The 25,745-nt window shown below is 36.3% G+C and overlaps 1 protein-coding gene across 4 annotated transcripts in view; it reads left to right on the top strand.

Annotated features, from left to right (window-relative positions):
• Nucleotides 1-25,745, top strand: part of LOC126825412 (inactive phospholipase C-like protein 2) — a 369,332-nt gene that overhangs the window by 84,281 nt on the left and 259,306 nt on the right. For all 4 annotated transcript variants that reach the window (XM_056102008.1, XM_056102007.1, XM_056102009.1 and 1 more), the window contains exon 5: nt 4,201-4,330. In XM_056102008.1, the coding sequence (XP_055957983.1) occupies nt 4,201-4,330 (130 nt within the window). The remainder of the gene's footprint in view (nt 1-4,200; nt 4,331-25,745) is intronic.

The raw sequence follows: 25,745 nt of genomic DNA, 5'->3' as shown, positions 1-25,745 counted from the left end.
CAAGATACCTTTAAAATAATTTTACCCATTATTTTATTTTCTGAAATCCAGCCTTCCGTCCTGATTTTCTTTCTGGAGCATATTTTATTATCTGTTCAAGAAATCTTTTTGAAACTTTGTACAAACATTAACCTATTATATTTTATTTTCTGATGTATAAGTTTATTGTTTAACATACAGCAGCTAATTGAGGTAGGCAAAGGGTGTTGTGCAAACCTTACAGGGAATAGCGACCCTGCCTTGCCGAGCTACTGTGATCAGAGTATGAAATTCTGTGAATTGATATACCATGTGTCGGAATATGAGATTTGTCTAAAGCTCCAGTTCCCTCCACTTGCAAAATATCTCTATTTTCTATGTAGTCATGTCTAATTTTTTAAAACCAGAGCTTAATGTCATAAATTATCTCAAATCTTCTAGTAAATAGCAATCAGTCATTTGTTTTCAGAAATAGAGAGCAATATCTACTAAACAGGGCCACAATATTAGGACCAGTGACACTGTTTGTGAAATCTGATACATTTTTATATTGATTACCAATAGCATAAACAAGTTATTTTTCCTTATTTCGTCCAAACAAGTGCAAGGGCGCGGGATGTTGATGACTAGTCATCTTGTTACTATTAGCTACGGGAATGATCTGATATTTACCAGTGCAAACTCGTGTTTACTCATTCGAGCGTATACCTCCTTGAAAATACATTTACATTAGTCCAAGAATACTAATTTAACTATAGAATATACGTACTAAGCCAAAAAGTATCCATTTATTTAGCCAAGTACTTGAAGTAGCGATTTTTTTCGGTTCACTGACCACATGACAATTGAATGACACTTCCGACTTATCGGATCCCTCATGTCCTAGTTGGCATTATTTATACTTCTGCTTTATTAAAATGTATTTCAATAAAAAAATCAATGATTCCTTTGGAAAATCAAAGTATCTGTATAAGAAATTTGTCAAGATGCATAGAAATTGAGCAGAAGCAGGGATAGTTCTTACGGTAATCAGTCGAGTTGGGTGGAAAAGTGAGCGTGAAGTCACGTGACGTAAACAAGCTCTTTCACGGCGTGAACCTTTTGGGCGGGGTTATAACAGTATCAATCATTTAAGCAATAAAATATCATATATAGGCCTAACATAAAGATTTTTTTTTTCAATACTTATGTTAAAGATACATTATGGGAGATTTTTATAGAGAGTTGGCCATTCTTGCTATAACAGTTCAAAAGTAGATGATGAAAGAAGAATATATTGAAAAATTCAGTCAAATTACTTTATTCTGAACATAGTTATCATCCTTGTAATATTTGACTAAAAATGGTAGCGAAATGCGTCTTCACCTTCGCCGATCGTTTGATTGACAGGCGTTAACTCCACCTACATATCTCGATTATCAAGTAAATTTTTCAATGGCATACGGAAACGCTTTACAACGGCCTCGCTAAGTACACTCTATCATTTAGCCTCGATCTAACTGACGTATTTTCATCAGGTTACCTCTTATTTGATTTAATCAATTAGTGAAATCCTATTTAAATCCGAGCTGTAGCCGAGCCATCCGTGGGTCTACAGAGTTGATTTTGGTCTTGTTGTTTAAATAAAGATCTAATTTATAATTTCTATAATATCTGAAGCCTAAATTAAGACTTGCAATAATCAGATTTAGCTCTTGCATAATGCATGTTTAAATATCACATAGAAGGTTTAGTACTTTAGAAACATCGAACCCGCCATGGCCGATACAGTGTCAGTAGTACTAGTACCGAGTAGAAATTCATCATTCCGGCGTCTTAAATACCGATTTGCTTGGCTAAATTCAGGAGTCGTGCAACATGGGCAGCGGGTCTAGACTTGGGTGACATTTTTCAAACTTTTTAGTTAATATTAATACGAAATGACGAAATTTTCATTCATAAAACTATTGAACAAAAGATGAATTTGATAGATAGGCAAGTCAACAAATCTGTGTTTACATCCTCGTTTCTCATGCCCATGTTACACATCGAGCACGTGCAAGAGCTTTAAGCCAATGAAATCGCGTATTATCATCGGGAGGTCGGCCATTCGTGGCAACGAAAAGGCCTACGGTTGATCTTGTTAAACTGACTCTGATTCGTTATTGACAAAGAATTTGCCTTTGTTTACTCCAAATATGGGAAGTTAAGTTCACGACCTTTCAAATGACGTATGGAGATTAGCATCAAGCACCGCGTGCGTTTTCAAAACATTGGAATACTTTCGCTGATTTTTTCACAGAATAGACGTCATTTCTTGGGCCTTTTTAATCAGGTAGGCTCATAAAATACCCCCAAAACACCATTTCCAGTTTTCAGATCGTCAAAATCCTTCTCAAATAACAAAGTTCTTTTGTATTTCTTGATGTTCCAACCTCAATCTCAAAATCGACAATTTGACCAAAATCCATTGATAACAATGCTTTTGTGCCCGTAGCACAAAATGACGTCGTGCGACAAGCGACTGATATGCTGGGAGCGACTCACATATTTATTACCCAACGATCTTGGTTCCTTTCAATATTCACACATATAGGATCATAACTTTCCCAGGCCTTCACGTGAATAAATTCCTGGAGAGTCGAAAAAACCTCTCCTGAAATTGGAAAAAGGGTAAATCACTCTCCTAAATCTGTTGAGAGAGCTTTTTTAGCATTTGTGATAAGAACAAGGTTTTTAATTCATTTTGAATCCGGTTAGAATTTGGTCAAATGAGGTCCCGGTAGGAAATAGGGTATTTTGTTATGGAGAATGTCGTATTCTGAATAGGCTAAGATATGACTTGAAGTTCAAGTAATATTCCTGAACAAATAAGCTGATACGACACCATGGCATTTCGTCATATTTAAAACACAAATTACTGTTTTTGTCTATTATGTAACTTACAAAGCTTTTATTCATTTGTGGATGATAGACAAGCGGCACAAGGATGTGACAACCATAATTTTTACCAAATTATGCCATAGCCTTGATTGATAAGGACAATATTTTTTAAAATAATTCCTTGTCGGCATGTGTATAAAATAAAAATGAATAAAACTAAAACGCTATTTAAAACTAAATCTAGCAATGCTGGTTTATTGACCTAATTCCAATTGATGCATATCACATGTTATCGGGAATCAGAAAGCATTGGAGATCCTGACGGAAAAAATATATTATTAATGTCTATTTCTCAGGATATCTGGTGTTCTATCAGAGATTATTCAAGATCTTGGTTCCTTTTGATATTCGCGCATATCTGATCATAACTTCCTGAATTATGGCCCTTGATTGTGCGAAAAATAGCATTTTTTAGCTTGTGGTCCCTCTAGAGGTCACAATTTTTATCCATTTGAAAAAAAAAACGTTTGAACATTTCACTGTTACACCCTAATGATGGCTGAGTTAGAATTTCGTGAAAATTGGACCAAAACTGCTGGACAAAATGGCCGCCCCTCGTACACAAATAGTGTAAATATATGGTATATCAAGGTTGTGGACCCTCTAGAAGTCATAATGTTGATCCGATTTTGATTAAACTTGAAATATATCTTTATAACCCATAGGTCTTGGTTCCTGTCGATATTTGCGCATATCAGATCGTAACTTCCTGAATTATGGCCCTTGATTGTACAAAAAATCGCCTTTTGTTTAGCTTGTTCTCTATCCATCTCTTGCAAAATATAGGCGTATCCTGTCCGGCAGCCGCTGGTCCCTTTATGAGCTGAATCTATCTTATAATAATATATCAAAAACTCTTGTAGATTAATTATTGACAGTTAGGGGGATCATGGTGGCTAAGTGGGTAAGATGCTGGAGTTCATGTGTTTGATCCCTGCTTACGCCAAGAAAGTTCAGTGATGCAGGACGGAGGCCCTGACAAGGACAGCTGTCTAGTCGTTCGGATGGCACGAAAAACCAAGGTCCTGTGTACACATTGGCGTGCAAGTAAAAGATCCCTTGACAGTTGAAATTTGATATAAGAGTAGGCCATAGTGCTGTTGTTCTGGCAAAATTTCCCTCATAGCACACTGTACGGCGTATGCTCATCTTCATTAGGAGTAGGACATAAAACCCCATTTCATGTCATTTTATTGGCAGTTACTGGGTGTACATACCAGTATGTCATATACTTGAATATTGACATACAATTTACATGTGCTTGTCCTTCAACAAGTATTTTCTTTAACTTTTATTCACCTGGTTGTTGGATATTTTTACCAATGCTGACCCAGAGAACTCAGGTCTTATTGCAGACTCAGAAGTAGTGAAATTATTTAAACGCATCAACGACACAATAACAACATCTGTTATATCACAGAAAATAAAGGTAAGTTATGATATTTGTTGTATACACTACTGCTTCCATGCCAGAGATCGAAATTACAAGTTTTACTCTAGTGTTGAAACTACTATTCGGATATCCGTTAACGGATACAAAATAAGGGTTATCCGAATCATTTTACTATCCATTACAGTCTTCTGACATTCCGTATGCTCTATATTTAGCCATTTTTACATCTGATTACTTTGAAATTTTCCCCAATGCTATTGATCACGTACGCAGCTTTGAGCATAAATGTTAATATCACACGTATTATTAATGTAGTGCAACGAAAACAATAGTCTAAATAAAAAAAAATATTCATTCATTCCTTGCGCTGGTTTACGCTAGATAGAAGCTACTTCTTGGGTTTACGGGATACAAGTTAACACTGTGTTTAGACTTCCCGCAATGAAATTTATTCATAACGACCTAGGTCACGTATATTCTCACTTACTAATTGGTTCAATAGCAGTAGATTATCAGAATGAGGCAAACGACCTTGGCGGAATAAATGTTAGATGTTTTTATTTTACTTTTTATACGCCCACATTGAAATGTGGTCGTATATTGTCGTCGCCCCCGTTCTTCCGGCGGTCTGGCGTCCAAAATTGCTTGTGGACGCTCTAGAGGCTAAAGTTAATATCCGATTGACTTTAAATTTATACACAGTGTTTAAGGTCATGAGATGAAGAAGCCTATTGATTTTCAGTGATTTTCGATAATTACTGCGGGAGTTATTGCCCTTGATCACTTCAAACAATCTTGTGGACGCTCTAGGGTTCAAAGTTAATATTCGATTAACTTTAAATTTATACACAGTGTTTAAGGTTATGGGACGAAGAAGCCTATTGATTTTCAGCGATATCCGATAATTACTGCCAGAGTTATGGCCCTTGATCGCTTCAAAAAATCTTGTGGGCGCTCTAGAGGCTAAAGTTAATATCCCATTGACTTTACATTTATACAGTGTTTAAGGTCATGAGACGAAGAAGTCTATTCATTTTCAGCAATTTTCGATAATTACTGCCAGAGTTATGGCCCTTGATCACTTCAAAAAATCTTGTGGGCACTCTAGAGGCCAAAGTTAATATCCGATTGACTTTAAATTTATACACAGTGTTTAAGGTCATGAGACAAAGAAGTTTATTCATTTTCAGCGATTTTCGATAATTACTGCCAGAGTTATGGCCCTTGATCACTTCAAAAAATCTTGCAAATGCTCTAGAGGCTAAAGTTAATATCCGATTGACTTTAAATTGATACAGCGTGTTTAAAGTCATGAGACGAAGAATCATTGATTTTCAACGATTTCTGATAATTACTGCCAAAGTTATGGCCCTTGATGACTTTGAAAAATGTTGTGACCCTCTAGAAGCTAAAGTTATCATCCGATTGACTTCAGATTCATAACACAGAGTTTAAGGTCAAGAGACGAACAAGTATAATGATTTTCGATTAATTTCTATGACTTGAACAGCTAAATCCATGATGTTAAAAGTTTTCTATACTAAACGTTAGCATGGGGCAAAACTTTATAAAAACCAAACAAATTGTAATGGTTTCTGATAATTACTTAATGAGTTGTTACTCTTAATCAGATTTAAATGTATTATAAATGTGTCATTACCGAAAAAAGTAAAAATATGTGACAACTCTTGTTGACTGCCCGGACGATTTAGCTGCTGTGGGCGTATGTTTCGTTGCCTAGCAACCTGTCTTTTCATTCGTGTTGATTGAGCAAAAATGATAAGTGGGAGGCCCGCGGATTACAGGAGTAGTTATACTCAAATTTATTCACCTCATTGATTTTTTTGGATATCATGGATAGTCTAAATAATTGCGGCTAAAGGTAGGCACGTTTTTTTCTTTGCGGCTCAAACAAATTGCAAATCGAAAATAAGATTTCATACTCGGCATACACACACACTCATAAACATTGAAATAAGTAAGAAATTATGAGTATATGAACTTTTGATGTGATTTTGTTCAAGAATTTCACATTTCCGAATTATCCGAATAGTATTCGGATAGCAAACAAAAGTATTCGGATCACAAATCTCGATCCGATTTTCAACACTATTTCACTCTAATAGTTGCTCAAAAACTACAATTCACCTTTGCCAAAGGAGGCATTGCCAAATATGGTGACTTTAAGATATGAAAGTACAAAATATTTTTTGTCAATGTGAGTTTCTCAAATCAGGTGTTCCAGAAAAAAAGTGACATACCCTCCCACTGCGTGGCACTCATCATTACCAATAGGTAATAGGAACAATTTTCTGCTATTGGAGCTCAGACTCTACAATTACAATACCGTTCTCGAAAATTATAATATGTATAAGCTTATTATCTCCTTACCCTGTAAATTTGGTTTCAGAATATTACCTCTTTCCATAGTTTGGGATAAGAATTAATTAGAAGCTTTACACCAGTTGCGTTTGAAAATATATATTATTACATCCCACTTCTACTCGTTGCCACTGGCAACCTTTGATAAAACTGTCCTGTTTATTTTCAATACATGCTTAAAAGTATCCGTGTATCAGAATTATACAGAAAGAGTACTGTTCATTTCTGATACACGGATACTTTTATACTGTTTTAGATACCTATCAAGCAATAAGTAGCGGACGTTTAGTCCGACCCAGATCACAATTGATAACGATAGCTCTATACAATGCACAAGGATAATGTACATGAAACAACTAGTCAAAATCATAGTAACAAAACAAACCAGGAGGAACCACATGGCAGTTCAAAAACATATACAATGACATTAAATTAACATAACAACATATTACAAAAATCAATTATTATACATATCAATTGGCATCTATTTCATAATTTGGTTTGATTTATATTAATATGCAAAATATATAAATTAAAATATTGAATAATTATTTTAATTAATTGTGATGATAGAAGGTGCAGTTCTCTTGCTGGACACTTCACAGGCATTGAAAATAAGCAGGATGAAAAAAAACGCCTAGAAAGTCATAAACTTTATTACAAATAAATTTCAACGGAGGAACCATCCGCCGATGCATACTTTCACCAGGAATGACCCACGTTTCGCATTTCCTTTACACTACATTTAATAATATCGCAGTCCTCTACGCCCGAGACAAGTTGTTTTGACGATGTGGTCTAAACAAACACGTGATTGTTTTACGCTCAGAGTATCATAGCAAGACGCACGTGTAAATACTACTCAGGTCGTCTCTCCACTGCGAAATCATTCTACCATGAAATGTAACGTGAGGCTCAGAAAGGGATAAATGAAAGAGCAGAAAGTATTTGTCACTTTTCGGTTGAAACGACTCGATAATATATACTATTTTTCACATTTTGCTTCACAATACTTGATAGAAATGTGATGTAAGTAACTTATTAGCACCTTTCCTCGGTGTATCGGTGAATATCAGGACAGTTTTGGTCGGGAGCCGCCTCGGCTGGGCCCCTCAACCAAAACTGTCTTGATATTCACTGATACACCTCGGAAAGTGTGCTAATAACTATTACTTACATGGATAATAAAATGCGGATGTAAAAAATCCTAAAATTAATTGGTGTATTTTTCATTCAAAGCTAGCCAATATTCCCCATGTAGTGTTTGAAAATATTTTTTATCTGCATGGATAATCTTGTCTATATTTATGTGTGTAAAGCACATAAGATGTGCATGTAAAAAATTCAAATATTAATGCATGTACTTTCCATTTGGAGTTACCTCCATTGAGCAAATTTCCCCCTTTCTGATCAATGCTAAGTGATGTGCTAACAATGGCTACTATCGGTTTTACCTATATCAGATGTTGACAGTGAAACATATCAGCTGATACAGATACATTTACCAATAGTGACTCATTCAAAAATGTTACCCATTAGAATGCCATGAATGTCATGATGTTGATACATGTCATTGTTAGTCAGGAAATGCTGGGTACTATATTATCTCAGGGAATCAAAATGCAATGATTATCGAGGGAAGAATTGGGTCACGATCGGGTCATAATATTTCCCACGGCTTTCATATATTGTCATCGCCCTGTGGACGGACACACACTACAAGTCACAATTTTTATCTGATTTTGATGAAATTTGAAATATAGGTTTATCTCCAAATGGTGTCGGTTCTTTTCGATATTGGTATGTATCGAACCGTAACTTTATGGATTATGGCCCTTGACTGTACGAAAAATCATGTTTTTAGCGTATGATTTTGTTGAAACTTATGTTTATGCCGAACAAAATGGCCGATCCCTTGAAATATATGTTTATAACCCAAAGATCTGGGTCCTTTTGATATTCGTGCATATTGGACTGTAACTTCCTGGATTATGGCCCCTGATTGTGCAAAAAATCACATTTTTCTTTTAGTTCGTTCTCTGTCCATCTCTTGGAAAACGTGGGCATATTTTGCATGCCAGCCGCTTATTATATGATTTCAAAAAACGTTCAAATATATCACTGTTACATCATATGACAGTTGATTTCGAATTTTGTGAAAATCGGACTGAAACTGCCTGACAAAATGGCCTCTCCCCTGTACGTACATGTAAATAGTGAAAAAGTATGTAATACCAAGGTTGTGGACCCTGTAGCGGTGACAATTTTTTTCCGATTATGATGAAACTTAAAATATATCTTTATATCCCAACGATCTCGATTGCTTTCGATATTCGCGCATATTGGATCGTAACTTCATGAATTATGGGGGGTTGGATGGCCGAATGGTTAGCACATGCACGCTATATTATGAGGTCTGTCATTGAGTTAGCTGACAAGGTCACGATTCCCGAGGAGTAGGGTCGCCTGTCCAACCTCGTGGGTTTTCTCCGGGTCTTCCTGTTTCCTCCCACTGCTAAAGATCCCTATGCACAAGTGATTTTTTTAAATAAAATTGAACCATGTGTTAGTCCCGAAATGACCTAGTTTGTGTCAAGTGGATGTTAATCTCCTTCTCTCTCTCTCTCTCTCTCTCTCTCAAAACGGTCACTCCCCTTTACGCAAATATTGTAAAAGCATGCAATACTAAGGTTGTGGACAAAGGGTTCTTAATCCATTTTTAAACGAACTGACCATAATTGGGTCAAATGAGGTCCCTGTAGGAAATGGGTTAATTATAAGCTTCCATTCCCTTTAATATAACGAGACTTCCACAAAAATAATTCTTGGTAATTTGTTATGGAGAATGTGTATCCTGATGTATGTGATTACCACAAAAATACACAATTAGGTATACCTTTTGAAAATTTTCTATATTTAATTCACGTAGTAGCTTTCAAGTTCACGTCAGTACAATACTTAAATTACTATCTTCGTTTATTTGATGAAACGTTCATCTTTCATCAGTCAATGATCAAAAATATTAGCATTTTTGTACTATTGCCTGTATCAGAAAATGCTGCAGCCAAAATAAACTGATACAGTGCCATACAGTGTTTAAAATTCGGCAAGAAAACCCAACAGGACCCGCTGGTAGACGGCATTCATGAAAGTTGTAGGTCCAAACATTAACTTGTGGGCCCAATAGATATTAACAAAACACACGTACACTACCCCATCCCAAATTCCTTAAACTTTTAAGTTCCATAGGTGTCTTCTACAGCCCTTTAGGACAGGTTTAAAAGTTAAAATATGTATTCAATATTGACTGTTCACATTACAATTTTAACTTTTAGAAGATTTAATTTAATGTTTATACTTCGTGTATAGAAATAAAAAAAATCATTCCTGCCCAGGCTTGATATTTATTTTTTCTGTGATAAATAAATATTCTTGGTGATTATATGTAGGTCTACTTTATGGTACTGACAACGTATCTCGAAATTCGATTCACATAGAAATCTGAAGATTAAAATGGCCCTTCACATTCCCCGAAAATTTACAGAATATATTGTGCATATAAATGAAATGAAAATGGCTTTTAAGGTCTTACAAAACACAGATTAACATGTCTTACATTTCAATGAACTTATTGAATTTGCTGTCGATAGCAATAATCATTTGATTTGACCTCTTTCAACATGAAAGTAAACTATCAGTGCTGTTTGGCAGACGACACCTCATTTTTTATCATTATATTTTATATTTATGGAATGATAACTCTTTGTTATTCTTCCTATATGACATATTGCACGTGCCTGATTTCAAAGACTTGGGTTTGCAGTACGGTTGTGAAATCTTCATTAAAGAAAGACTTGATAATCAAGTCTGCTATTAAATCACGAGAGTTGGAAATAATGGCCGGAAAGGCCACTCGTTTTATCTCGCTGGAAATATATTGTTAACCATAGTTAGTCTTTCAGGGAATTTTCAGCTCTGGTTTTTCAATTTTATTTTTACAAGACAAAGGTTTTATATCACGTGAATATTTATTCTTGCATTGATGGCAGTACAGTAGATGGACTGACCAAGTTTAGTAGCATACGTGTTTGGATCTCTCCATTGAAGGAATATAATATGCCGGATTATGCATGTATATTCAATATCGGATAAAGACAAATAGGACAGTAAGTAAGGCATACTATCGGAACACACATTCATCTATTCCATACTTGATCAAAATGGTTAAATAATATCCTCCCGAACTCTGGGAGCTTGCTGATATTTGCAATATTTGTATATTGTTGTCGCCCCGTCCGTCTGTCGGTCTGTCGTTCACAATTGCTTGTGGATGCTCTAGAGGCTAAAGTTAATATCCGATTGACTTTAACTTTATACACAGTGCTTAAGATCATGAGTCGAAGAAGCCTATTGATTTTCAGCGATCTCCGATAATTACTTCCAGAGTTATGGCCCTTAATCACTTCAAAAAATCTTGTGGACGCTCTAGAGGTCAAAGTCAATATCCGATTAACTTTAAATTTATACACAGTGTTTAAGGTCATGAGACGAAGAAGCCTATTGATTTTCAGCGATTTCCAATAAATACTGCCAGAGTTATAGGCAGTTATGGCCCTTGATCACTTTGAAAAATCTTGTAGACTCGCCATCTTAAAAATAGACAGATGTCGGCCTGTCCAGTTATTTATCGGCGGCAGACCGACATAAATTTTAAACACCGGCACCATGGCATTTTTTTCATAACACAATTTGTAGTTTTTATACGCCCACATTGAAATGTGGTCGTATATTGTTGTCGCCCCGTCCGTCTGTCGGTCCGTCGTCCACAATTGGTTGTGGATGCTCTAGAGGCTTAAGTTAATATCCGATTGATTTTAAATTTATACACAGTGTTTAAGGTCATGAGACGAAGAAGTTTTTTGATTTTCAGCGATTTCCGATAATTACTGCCAGAGTTATGGCCCTTGATCACATCAAAAAAATTTGTGGACGCTCTAGAGGCTAAAGTTAATGTCTGATTGACTTTAAATTTATACACAGTGTTTGAGGCCATGAGATAAAGAATCATATTGATTTTCAACGATTTCAGATAATTGCTGCCAGAGTTATTGCCCTTGATCACTTTGAAAAATCTTGTGACACTCTAGAGGCTAAAGTTATCATCCAATTGACTTCAGATTGATACACAGAGTTTAAGGTCTTGAGACGAACAAGTATATTGATTTTCAATGAATCTTTATTACTTGAACAGCTAAAACTATGATGTTAAAAGTTTCGTATACTAAATGTTAGCATGGGGCAGAACTTTATAAAAACCAAACAAATTGTAATGGTTTCTGATAATTACTTAATGAGTTGTTACTCTTAATCAGATTTCAATGTATTATAAATGTTTCATTACCGAAAAAAGTAAAAATATCCATCTCTCGAAACTGTGGGTGTATCCTGCCTGGCAGCCGCTGGTTATCTGATTTTGTTGAAACTTGAAATGTTAGTTTATAACCCAAAGATCTCAGTTCCTTTTGATATTCGTGCATATCGGACCGTAACTTCCTGAATTATGGCCCATGATTGTACGAAAAATCACGATTTTAGCTTGTGGACCTAATAGAGGATATAATTTTTATCCAAATTAAATAAATAGTTTTAATATATCACTATTACACGCTAAGCATGGTTGAGTTCGAATTTCATAAAAAATTGGCCCCAAAGTGACAGACAAAATGGCCGCCCCTCGTACTCAAATAGCGTAAAAATATGGTATAACAAGGTTGTGGACCCTCTAGATGTCACAGTTTTCTTCTGATTTTGATGAAACTTGAAATGTAAGTTTATAACCCAAAGATCTCAGTTGCTTTCGATATTCGCGCATATCGGACCATAACTTCCTGAATTATGGCCCCTGATTGTACGCAAAATCGCGTTTTTAGTTTGTGGACCCCATAGAGGTCACAATTTTTATCTGATTTAAAAAACCGTTACAATATATCACCGTTACACCCTAAGGGTGGCAGGGTTCGAATTTCATAAAAATCCGACCGAAACTGACAAACAAAATGGCCGTCCCTCGTTTGCAAATAGTGTCAAAATATTGTGTATCGGGGTTGTGGACCCTCTGGAGGTCACAATTTTCATTTGAGTTTGATAAAATGCATGATTATAACCCACAGATCTCGGTTCCTGTCGATATTCGCGCATATCGGACCCTAACTTCCTGAATTATGGCCCCTGATTGTACGGAAAATCGCATTTTTATACGCCCACATGGAAATGTGGTCGTATATTGCAGTCCGTCCATCCATCGTCCACAATTTCTTGTGAACACTCTACAGACTACATTTATCAACCGATTGTTTTGAAATTGATATATGTTGTTTGCATTAGTGAGATGAAGAAGCCTATTTAATTTCAATAACTTCAGTTAATTTCTTCTGGAGTTATGGCCCTTGTTTCACCTTGTTGCACCTTGTGAACGCTCTAACGACAAAAGTTATCAACCGATCTGTATGAAATTCATATGCATCATTTAAATTAGTAAAACAAAGAAGGCTATTGAATTTCAGCAATTTCCGTTAATTACATCTAGAGTTATGGCCCTTGTTTCACTTTGTTGAATCTTGTGAACGCGCTAATGACAAAAGTTATCAACCGATCTGTATTAAATTGATATGCATCATTTAAATTAGTGAAATGAAGAAGCCTATTGAATTTAAGCAATTTCCGTTAATTTCTTCTGGAGTTATGGCCTTTGTTTCACTTTGTTGCACCTTGTGAACGCTTTAACGACAAAAGTTATCAACCGATCTGTATGAAATTTATATGCATCATTTAAATTAGTAAAACGAACAAGCCTATTGAGTTTCAGTTATCACCTAAATTAGTGAAATGAAGACGAACAAGCCTATTGAATGTCAGCAATTACGTCTAGAGTTATGGCCCTTGATTTACTTTGTTGAACTTTGTGAACTTTCGAACAACAAAAGTTATCATTCGATCTGTATGAAATTTATATGCATTATTTGAATTAGTAAAACGGAAAAAACCTGTCGAATTTGAACAATTTCTGTAGATTGCTTCCAGAGTTACGGCCCTTGTTTTAGTTTTTAGAACCTTGTGAACCTTCAAACACCGAAAATTATTATGTCATCTGTATGAAATTGTCTATTAAATTCCCGTAATTACCTACAAAAGAATAAATATGTGACACTCCTTGTCGACTGCTCGGTCGATTTAGCTGCTGTGGGCGTATGTTTTGTTGCCTGGCAACCTATCTTTAGCTTGTGGACCCCATAGAGGTCACAATTTTTATCAGATTTAAAAACCATTTGAATATATTTTAAAAATCGTTTAAATATATCACCGTTTCACCCTAAGGATGGTTGAGTTTGAATTTCGTAAAAATCGGACCGAAACTGACAGACAAAATGGCTGCCCTTCGTTCACAAATAGTGTCACAATATTCTGTATCAGGGTTGTGGACACACTGGAGGTCACAATTTTCCGGCGTGGTTCTCCCTTGTCAGTGATGCGGGACGGAGGGGCTGACAAGGAAAGCTGTCTAGTCGTTCGGATGGTACGAAAAACCGAGGTCCCGTGTACACATTGGCGTGCACGTAAAAGATCCCTTGGCAGTTGGAATTCGATATAAGAGTAGACTGTAGTGCCGCTGTCCGGGCAAAATTTCCCTCATAGCACACTGTATGGTGTATGCCCGTCTTCATTAGCCCAGGTTAGGAGCAGAACAGTAGGACGTTAAACTCCATTTCATTTCATTTCATTTCATTTACCTGAACGAAGACCAACGCAACAGCGCTATTGGTCGGTTACAAGCAGGTGAATCCCAGACAAATAAAGCCTGGCGGCTGAATGTTTCTCTGAGTACCATTTCTCGCCTTTGGCATAGGTACCGACATCGAAGTTCAACACGTGACCCCACCTGCCCTGGATCATCACATCCAGTTACTTCATTTGCCGAAAGGGTTCTCAACAACAACCTCTACTGCAGTAGCAATTCTGGACGGCATAATATCTCAGACCAGACTGTCCGTAAACACCTACGTGAAACTGGATTAGGAGTCAGACGTCCCGTTAGAGCTGCTGTTTTGAAATACGCCAACACCGTGAAATCCGACTTCAATGGGTTCAGAAACTGAGGGTATGGCCACAGCAACACTGGGGAACAGTTTGGTTCAACGATGTGTCGCGGTTCCTGTTGCAACGAGGCAATGGTAGGGCGAAAATATACCGACGACGAAATGTCACATTGCATTTCTTTTTTTGAAGAGTATATATGTTTTTATTACATGAACACTTGAAACATGTACATGGTCTAATACAACGTCAAAATTTATTTTGCAGTAGCAGCCCCTGTTTGCTATGGTTTTTACCACAGTTCTGCTGTATGCCGCGGTTAATTTCAAGCACTGACTATATGATCAAGATTATGAATTATTAAATGTAGATTGCAAAATCCCTAAATTTATCGGCACTACACTCTCCTGCCGTTTCCATAAATAGTTGAAAATACAACCATCTATTACGAACTGTCTGAGTGTCAAGTCCTGTATTATGTCTGAATAGTCACACAATGGCAACTTAATAAAAGGGCAGAATGTGAATGATTTGCGCACAACTCAATGATATTTTGAAGATATTTGCCAAGTCTTTTTGAACAAGTATCGGCCAATAGCTGTTTATCTGGCGATTAACAATTTTTACCGATAGGCCACTCATTAGCCAATTACCAATGGTGAAACCAATAATTGGAACATCACTAGTTGTAATTATTTATGTCGTTTGTATTTCATTTCAAACTCCAAATTGCATATTTCACTGTGAATCTAAAAATTTCTGATATTTTTTTTCTTTCAAATTTTAGATACATGTATATTAGTCGCAAGAAAACATTATTTCAATCTTGATTTTTATAAGCCCACATTGAAATGTGGTCGTATATTGTCGTCGGTCCAGCATCCACAATTGGTTCTGGACGCTCTAGAGGCTAAAGTTAATATCTGATTGACTTTAAATTTATTCACAGTGTTTAAGGTCATGAGACAAAGAAGCCTATTGATTTTTAACGATATCCTATAATTAATGCCAGAGTTATGGCCTTGATCACTTCAAAAAATCTTGTGGATGCTCAAGAGGCTAAAGTTAATATCCGATTGACTTTAAATTTATACACAGTGTTTAAGGTCGTGAGACGAAGCAGTCTATTCATTTTCAGTGATTTTTGATAATTACTGGCAGAGTTAAGGCCCTTGATCACTTCAAAAAATCTTGTGGACGATATAGAGGCTGAAGCAAACACAGACTGCCACGGTAATAAAAATAGCCCAAATTGTGCCGTTGTTCACGTACACATATCAAAAAGTTTGTTGGGTTTTTTTTAAACATAGTTTATTGTATTAGAACATAAATAAAGTACAAACAGATTGGGACAAAAGTTACGAAAACTTACCGATGCCCTCTCCACATACATTGTAATTGATAGTTATAATAGTACAATTGATAAGAACATACAAAAACGAAGGATATAAATGTTATAATAAATAGTTAAAAATCCCATTATAGAGAAATTCTTAAATATTTGGATTATGAAAGTAATTTTTTCGACATGCCCAAAGAATCTCGCTGGGGGATTTAGTATCTTCTTTTAAAATTCAATATGAGTATTCACCCTTGCGAATAAAAAATCGAAATCGAAAGTTGGAAGGGGGAAAACTCACAAAGTAGTAGTATTATGTACACAAAAATAAACAACAACAACAACAAAAAAACACAAAAAAACCCCAACATTTTTACAGCTGAGCAAATAGAATTAGAAAAAAAAAAAAAAAAATGAAACTACACTATGCATACTTATCAATTGAACCTTTTAGTTGACTTAATATATTTTTGTACTTGATTAAAGACATAAATGTGAATGTCAGTATTTAAACTAGAATCACCCCAAAGAAGTATATTTAAGGTTATGGTGCTGATTTTCCGTAAAGAATCGAAAAGTTCATTTCTTTCGATATCAAACAAGTTACATTCCATAAGATAGTGCTTTGCGTTTTCGGATGACGCGCCACAAGAACATTTAGGATTTTCAATTAAATTTATCCGAAACAGATCTGATTTAAGGGAACTGCACCCATGACGAAGTTTTGTGTGTAAAATACTCAATTTTCTATTACCGCTCACATAATAATTTGGAGCCTTTATTATCTCGAATCTCAAAAAGTTATGCCTTTTATATATACATGTAGACGCTTGAAATGCATAGGTAATAACTTTTCAATATCATACAGTCGTTCAGGGGCGTCTGGGCTTAGGATTAGGTCAATAATTCAGAAATGCAAGATTTAGTTGTAAAAAGTGTCCCGACCCTACCGTTATAATTTATTTTTTCATAAGAATTCTCACTTTCTAAAATAGTGCCCTTATTATAGAAGGTTATGGCAGAGCCGTGGGAAATTTGATGAATCAATTTTAGTTATGGTTGACATGATCGCAACTGTTGGGAACACAAATAACTAAATGATCGAAAGGAAAACAAATTTCGATGACTTTATTATTCTTAGAAGACTCTGTAAATTTTATACTTATGACAATACCACCAAACACAATTAGAACCAGATTAATCGACACAGAAAATCATTGCACGGGCCGTTTGTCTATCTACAAATATAAAAATTGCACGTTCAGTGACGGAAAATAACAACAGTATTTGTTAAATATGAAGAAAGGCAGTCATGCCTTGTCGGCTAATTTTAGCTACGGCATTTATAAATTTTTGGTGCCGTTGTTGAAGAATCCTAATTTCAAGCACTGGTCATGATTTAGGCCTACTAATTAATCGTGCAGAAAATAATTATTAAGTTCTCAATGGACGTTGTGTATTTTCAACTACACGTGAAGAGCGACCAAATTGTCCCCCGCCTTTCGAAGAAAGCAGGGGAATATTAAAATGGGTTCGTCTGTCCGTCCGTCACACTTTTTGGGAATGTTCAAACTTGGTGTATGTGTTTATTAGGTCAATACCTTGATGGAGGTCGAAGATGAGCATTTTCCATATAGGGTAAGCGGAGATAAGCAATTTGATTGGTTGATGCTTTGGGACACGATAACTTTAGTTCTAATTAAGTGAGAGTGATGAAACTTGGTGTATAGTTTCATTACATCAATACCTTGACTAAGTTCGATAATGAGCATTTTCTGCTCAGGGTAAGCAGAGCGATAAGCAATTTGATTGGAGAAGGTTTTGGAACACAATAACTCTCCTAATTGAGCTAGAAAGTTCAAACTTGGTGTAGGTGTTTATTGGATCAATGCCTTGATGGATTTTCTGCTTAGGGTAAGCAGAAGATTGGTTGATACTTTGGGACACATAACTTTAGTTCTAATTAAGTGAGAGAGAAATGGGGTTTAACATCTACTCAACACAAACTAGGTCATTTTGGGACTAACATATGGTTTAATTTTATTTCAATAATTCGCTTGCCCTTAGGGGTCTTTAGCAGTGGGAGGAAACTGGAGGACCCGGAGAAAACCCACGAGGTTGGACAGGCGACCCTACTCCTTGTCATGTACAACCGGGGATTCGAAACCACGCCAGTTGACTCAATGACAGGCCTTATGATACAGCGCAAGTGTGCTAACCATTCGGCCACCCCCCTAATTAAGTGAGAGTGAGGACACTTGGTGTATAGCTTTATTACATCAATACCTTGACTAAGTTCGATAATGAACATTTTCTGCTGAGGGTAAGCAGAGCGATAAGCAATTTGATTGGTTGAGACTTTGGAACACAATAACTCTCCTTCTAATTGAGGTAGAATGTTCAAACTTGGTGTGGGCATTCATTAGGTGAATCCCTTGATGGAGTTCGATGATGAACATTGTCTGCTTACGGTAGGCAGAGATAAGCAATCTGATTGGTTGATGCTTTAGGGGCACGATAACTTTGGTTATAATGAAGTGAGAGCGATGAAACTCTGAATATGGATTCATTATATCATTACCTTTAGGACAAGATAATCTTGATTCTATCTGATAAAGAGTGATGAAACTTAGTGTGTAGTTTGATTGCTTGATACTTTTGAAAAAAATAAATGTGCGATTAATTAATATGTGTCATCTATTTATTTTGGGATTTCGACGGGGGACATCAGCCTCACTGTTGGCTTGTTATTCCTTCAATAAACATCGTCTTCTATTCCGATATAAAATCTCTACAAAAACAGTACTTACGCAATTCATAGAAATATTGTGCAAAAATGCACTTAGTTTCACGTAAAACAGCCACAGGGGTCCTCAAATTTTAATGTGGAGGATATGACGTCAAAAAAGGTCAAACTATCCCAACATTGCGACTTAAAGAAATGTTGGTGTATGTGATATTGGATAAACCTGTTTCACTGAACAACGTTTGTTTGTCAGTAAGTGTCATTGTTGTTCAGTACAAGGAAGGACATGCATTTAGAATTAATCGACTGACGTCTTTTAGCTCATGGCTATTTGATGCGCCAAGAATTCAGTCGCGGTTCGTTCCAAATAAGTACAGCTTCACACATAACCTCAAGACACTCTGGAGTATTTTTATGGGATGCCAACCCAATCTCACTCAATAGTTAAAATATTGAATTTTCAATACTTTATAACTATATAAGCACCCAGGAAAAAAAATACTGATTTACTAGAAATATGTTCCATTTCTTGTTAAGGGAAAACATTCAACCTTTATTAGAACCATTCAACCCCCGAAGGTCCAATTTCACTCCTTTACCATTAGATTTTTTGGTTGAGCAGATGTTAATGTAGTTTTATGGAAATCAATAGGTGGAAGATATTGAACAGTAATCTAATTGAACTTCTTAGATAAAATCCCCTTGAGTCAGTCTGAGTGAAGGAACTATAGGTGGTGAATTAAGGCATGCTAGGAATGAAGTGTTGTAGTGAATTTGATCACCAATAAAAGTTGTGTTGTGAGAAAATTAATAGGTCAGTGTTGTTAAAGTTAAAGGAAAAGAGACAGACTCTAGAACAGTGGGTAATATATAGAGGTAGTAAATGTTGTCTGCTGTCTGTCAGGTCATGAAGAATTATGTTCTATCTAAGTTAACATTTTCTGAAGGAAAGAATCAGATTATTAGGCTTCACTTATCTTGGTGTAAGAACGAGACGAATTGGAGATAAACTACATCACGAGAGTGATGAAACTTAGTGTATAGTTGATAATCAGTTTGATTGCTTGATACTTTTGAAAAAATAAATGTGCTATTAATTAATATGTGTCATATTTTGGTATTTCGGCGGGGGACATCTGCCTCACTGTTGGCTTGTTTTCTCTTTGTAACTTGTCTAACCACTTCTTCACCATCATCCACTTCTGTACATTATTGTTCTATAAAAGCACTTTCCACTGATTTATAGTCACTTCTTGTTTCTTCTGGCAGACACTTTAACCATACAGCGGCATTGTCTTTCATAGCGATCTAAGGCCTGCTACTTTATATTTGTTCTCTTCCCAGTTTTGAAGTACACAATAACTTTCAAATGAATCTAGCCATAGTAAAGTCAGCTTTCCTTTCTAGGTTGTAGACATAAAGAAGAAGACTCGCTTGGCTTGTGAGATTCCGTTGATCAAATGGCACTCCCCATATATCATCCGAGGGTTTATGGACCTGCTTCGATGATGGGTTGTATGTTCAATCTAGATGGGGGTATAAGATTGAACACTTTTCATAAAACTTGAAATGCATGTTTATAACCCAAAGAACTTGGTTCCTTTCGATATTTGCACATATTAGATTGTAACTTACTGAATTATGGCCCCTGATTGTACAAAAAATCTTGTTATTAGCTTGTGATCCCTTTAGAGGTCACATTTATTATCCAATTTCAAAGAACGTTTGAATACATGTATATCACAGTTACACCCTAATGAAGGCCAAAACTGCCTGGTTCCTTTCAATATTTGTACATAACAGACCATAACTTCTTGAATTATGGCCTTTGATTGTACGAAAAATCGCGTTTTTAGCTTGCGGTTCCTGTAGAGGTCACAATTTTTATCCAATTTAAAAAAAACCATGTGAATATATCACCATTACACACTAAGATCTTGGTTCCTTTTGATAATCGCACATATCCGAACGTAACTTCCTGGATTATGGCTCCTGATTTTTCGAAAAATCGCATTTTTAGCTCGTGGATTCTCTAGAGGTCACAATGAAATTTGAATTTCAGGAAAATCGAAATGAAACTGCCCGACAAAATAGCTGCTCTTTGTACACAAATTGTGTAAAAGTATGCAATACGAAGATTGTTGACCCTCTAGAGGTCAAAATTTTTATCCGATTTTGATGGAACTTAAAACATATCTTTATATCTCTTTTGATATTTGCGCATTTTAGACCATAACTTTATGGATTATTGCCCACGATTGTACAAAAAATCCTATTTGTTTTTAGCTTGTTCTCTATCCATCTCTTGCAAAATGTGGGCATATGCTGTCTGGCAGCGGCAGGTTTGATAATTAATGAAGAATGTCTGGTAGTAGAACAATAAAAGTTAATTGTCATTTGGGAATCTTATGAATGACAAAAACCGATCCATTGTTAGTCATTCTCTATTTGAACATCCACGCGTTGTTCACAAGTCATAAGAATTTACTCTATTACGGTCACACACGGTGTAAAAGTGATTAGTTTTATCTTCGAAAATAAAGATAATAAGATATGTATGAAGTACTGCTTGTCGAAATCAACAAACTGTCGTATTTTACAAAAAAACAATATAAATGGCTTGGAGTTCTTTCCATTCCAAATTGATAGTTGTGTGTAATATAGTTTGTTGGTGATTCATGTTTGTTGGTGATATGAGATATGTTCATGATAGAGAATGTCTTTACTTTTGACGGAAGAGAACCGACGGCAATGAGATGAAATGAAATAAAATTGGGTTAACGTTCTACTGTTCTGCTCCGACTGATCAGCAGCGCTACGGCCTACTCTTATATCAAATTCATATCAAATATCAACTGCCACGGGATCTCAGTTTTTCGTCCCATCTGAATGACTAGTCAGCTGTCCTTGTCAGGTCATCTGTCCTACATCACTGACAAGGGGAAACCATGCCGGAAAACCCTGATGAACTTTCTCGGCCAACACCGGGATCGAACCAGCTTTTTACTCACTTAGCCACTGTGGCACCCCAATCCGACGGAAAACTGTGTCCCTTTTCTTTGCTGGAATTTCCACAACTCTCAACATCACAAAGATAATGTGGCATTTTAAAATTAACTCGAACCAGCTTTTTACTCACTTAGCCACTGTGGCACCCCAATCCGACGGAAAACTGTGTCCCTTTTCTTTGCTGGAATTTCCACAACTCTCAACATCACAAAGATAATGTGGCATTTTAAAATTAACTCTAAAATATTCCAGTCACAAGTATTTATAACAATACAAGACTAGAAAGGTCAGCTCTTGAACATGGTTTGCTTACGGAGTGAAGAGTGATCAGCTCTTGAACATGCTTTGCATTAAAGATGGGTTCCCAGAAAAGTATTTATCGGGTGGTTATTTCCAATAAAAGTATGGTAATTTTGGTATATATGGAAAGTAGAGATATCCAATCTTACTAGAAAAATACTGGATTCCCCGAAAAAAACTCATGGAGCGTATACAGGACAAAATTGTAAGGGTTCCCCTAATCAGCAGCCCGACGATTAGGAATTTCTGCATGCGTGGGGGGGTTGGATGGCTGAATGGTTAGCGTGCGCGCGCTGTATCATAAAGTCTGTCATTGGGTCGACTGGCGTGGTTTCGAATCCCCGGTTGTACGTGACAAGGAGTAGGGTCGCCTGTCCAACCTCGTGGGTTTTCTCCGGGTCCTCCGGTTTCCTCCCACTTCTAAAGACCCCTACGCGCAAGCGAATTATTGAAATAAAAAATTAAACCATATGTTAGTCACGAAATGACCTAGTTTGTATCAAGTGGACGTTAAACCCTATTTCTCTCTCACAAGCGAAGATTGAGCGCTTGATGCACAAGTTGATAAACTTTATGAAGAGTTTATTTGTAATAAATAGTAAGCGATTAAAGACAACATCCTCTTATAATTATGTATGCAATGAATTCTCCTCTGACTTCCAAGAGAGGTAAGTCACGTGACGTAAACATGACCTGCTTTGATCAAATTTTTATACGCCCACATTTTTATATGGACGTATATTGTCGTCGCCCCTGTCCGTCCACAATTGTTTGTGAACACTCTACAGGTCACAATATTTAGCCGATTTCAATGAAACTTGAAATATAGGTTTATCACCCCAAGATCTCGGTTCCTTTCGATATTGGCATGTATCGGACTGTAACTTCATGGATAATGGCCCTTGATTGTATGAAAAATCATGTTTTTAGCTTCTGAACACTATAGTGGTAATAATTTTTATCCGGTTTAAACTTGAAATGTATGTTAATAACCCGCAGATCTCGGTTCCTTTCGATATTCGAGCATATCGGACCATAACTTCCTGAATTATGGCCCCTGATTGTACGAAAAATCGGGTTTTTAGCTTGTGGACCCTATAGAGGTCATAATTTTTAACCGATTTAAAAAAACGTTTTGTTATATCCCCGTTACACCCTAAGGACGGCTGTGTTTGAATTTCGTGAAAATCGGTCCAAAACTGACAGACAAAATGGCCGCCCTTCGTTCTCAAATAGCGTAAAAATATGGTATATCAAGGTTGTGGACCCTATAGAGGTCACAATTTTTATCCGATTTTGTTGAAACTTGAAATGTAAGTTTATAACCCAAAGATCTTGGTTCCTTTCGATATTCGTGCATATTAGACCTTAACTTCCTGAATTATGGCACCTGATTGTACGAAAAATCGCGTTTTTAGCTTGTGGACCCTATAGAGGTAATAATTTTTATACAATTTAAAAAATCGTTTTAGTATATCATCGTTACACCCTAAGGACGGCTGAGTTCGAATTTCGTGAAAATCGGCCCAAAACTGATTTTGATGAAACTTTACGTGCATGTTTATAACCCAAAGATCTTGGTTCCTTTAGAGATTTGCCCCCATCGGAACGTAACTTCCTGAATTATGGCCCCTGATTGTCTGAAAAATCGGCTTTTTTAGCTTGTGGTTCCTCTTGAGGTCACAATTATTATCCGATTTAAAAAAAACCGTTTGATTATATCACCGTTACACCGTAAGGAAGGTTGAATTTGAATTTCGTGAAAATCGGACCAAAATTGCCGGACAAAATGTTCGCGTTTGTACGCAAATAGTGTAAAAATATGGTATATCAAGGTTGTGAACCCTGTAGCGGTCACAATTTTAATTCGATTTTGATGAAACGTGAAATGCATATTTATAACCTAACGATCTTGGTTCGTTTCGATATTTGCGCATATCGGATTGTAACTTCCTGAATTATGGCCCCTGATTGTCCAAAAAATCGCCTTTTTTAGCTTGTGGTCCCTCTTGAGGTCACAATTATTATCCGATTTAAAAAAAAATGTTTGATTATATCACCATTATGCCCTATGGACGGCCGAGTTCGAATTTAGTGAAAATCGGTTCAAAACTGACAGACAAAATGGCCGCCCTTCATTCTCAAATAGCGTAAAAAATATGGTATATCAAGGTTGTGGACCCTATAGAGGTCACAATTTTTATTCGATTTTTTGTTGAAACTTGAAATGTATTATTTTTGTCCGACGCCCGGGGCTACCAAAAATAACTTACAGGCTAGTGATCTATTTAGCCGTACTAGTCCTGGGCTAGTGCCCTTTCACCGGTTTGTGAATTAAACTAGTGACAATATAGATAAGTAAGCTATAAAACATTCCACATTTATTTCTCAAATTCCAAGGAAAACTCAATCATAACCAAAGATTTTCTGTAGTAAAACTTAGAGCCTTATGGACATTTTTTGTACCCCTTCTATTCATTCATTCTTGAATTATCATTTCTAAATCTTGCACGCTTTGACAGGTCACATATAAACAATTTGAAATCGGGTTGATTTAAAAACAAAAGACTCACTTTTATACTTTATATTAGATTAGTTCTGACATAAATATCTGAAAGGCATACCTTTGTATTTTTAAATACAAGATAATTTTGATTATTTAACATGTCAGGTATTTCCAAAGAATTTACTACACGTGTTCATTACACACATGCCATGATGAATGGTTCCAGTGGCCCGTGTGTCGTCAACTTTGACCCTATCGGCAAGCAGCAGGGCACTCGAGTGATAATATAAGCAATTTTACTATCCTGTCTATTTTAAAATTATATCAGCACATCAAACTGATTTGTTTCATTTTGAGACTCTTTAGTGACCAGGTAAATAAATACGGTAAAACAATTAATTTGTCAATCAGTCGAGGCTATCTTGTGCTTTGCAGTAAGTGCTAATAATAACGTAACATATACAAATCTTCGAGCGGGAATTAAAGGACGTTAATTTATCGTGATCTATACAGAGCGCCATGGAAAACGCATCACTTTTTTTCCCAAATATTTTTATTACTAGGTGGTTTTGTATGTATAATATTATGCAATACTATGAACTATTGTTTCACACAATGCTCCCAAACGCAAAAAATATCGGCCCGAGATGCACATGAAAAACCCAATATTCACGTGCAGCATTGTGTGTGAGCCCTTTAAAAGCATGTTTTCAACTTAATGTGCAGTACATGAACTGTGAAACGTCAATCTGTCGTAATTTGTTGTTGGATGTGTGAAGGAATCGAGCTAGAGATGCCGAGACTTACTGAAAATCAACGGAATGAGGCCATGGGAATGTCCAGGGCTGGCATGTCTACACGTGCTATTGCCAGATAGGGCTGGCAAACGATCCTGTTTCAAGTATCGATTATCGCCGACCATCCACCGATCGATAATTGATAATAATGAGTAAAATGTAGTTATTTCCCTTTGATTACATCAAACGAATTCTTCAGTTCGCGTTAACAGTTTATTTCTTACAGTGATTTCTTCCCCCTGGGGAAATTAAAAATCTCCTCTTCAGACATTTCTCTGCAA

This window comes from Patella vulgata, chromosome 6 (genome assembly GCF_932274485.2).
Source record: "Patella vulgata chromosome 6, xgPatVulg1.2, whole genome shotgun sequence".
Classification (NCBI taxonomy): domain Eukaryota; kingdom Metazoa; phylum Mollusca; class Gastropoda; family Patellidae; genus Patella; species Patella vulgata.
This window is presented reverse-complemented; position numbering and strand designations above follow the sequence as displayed.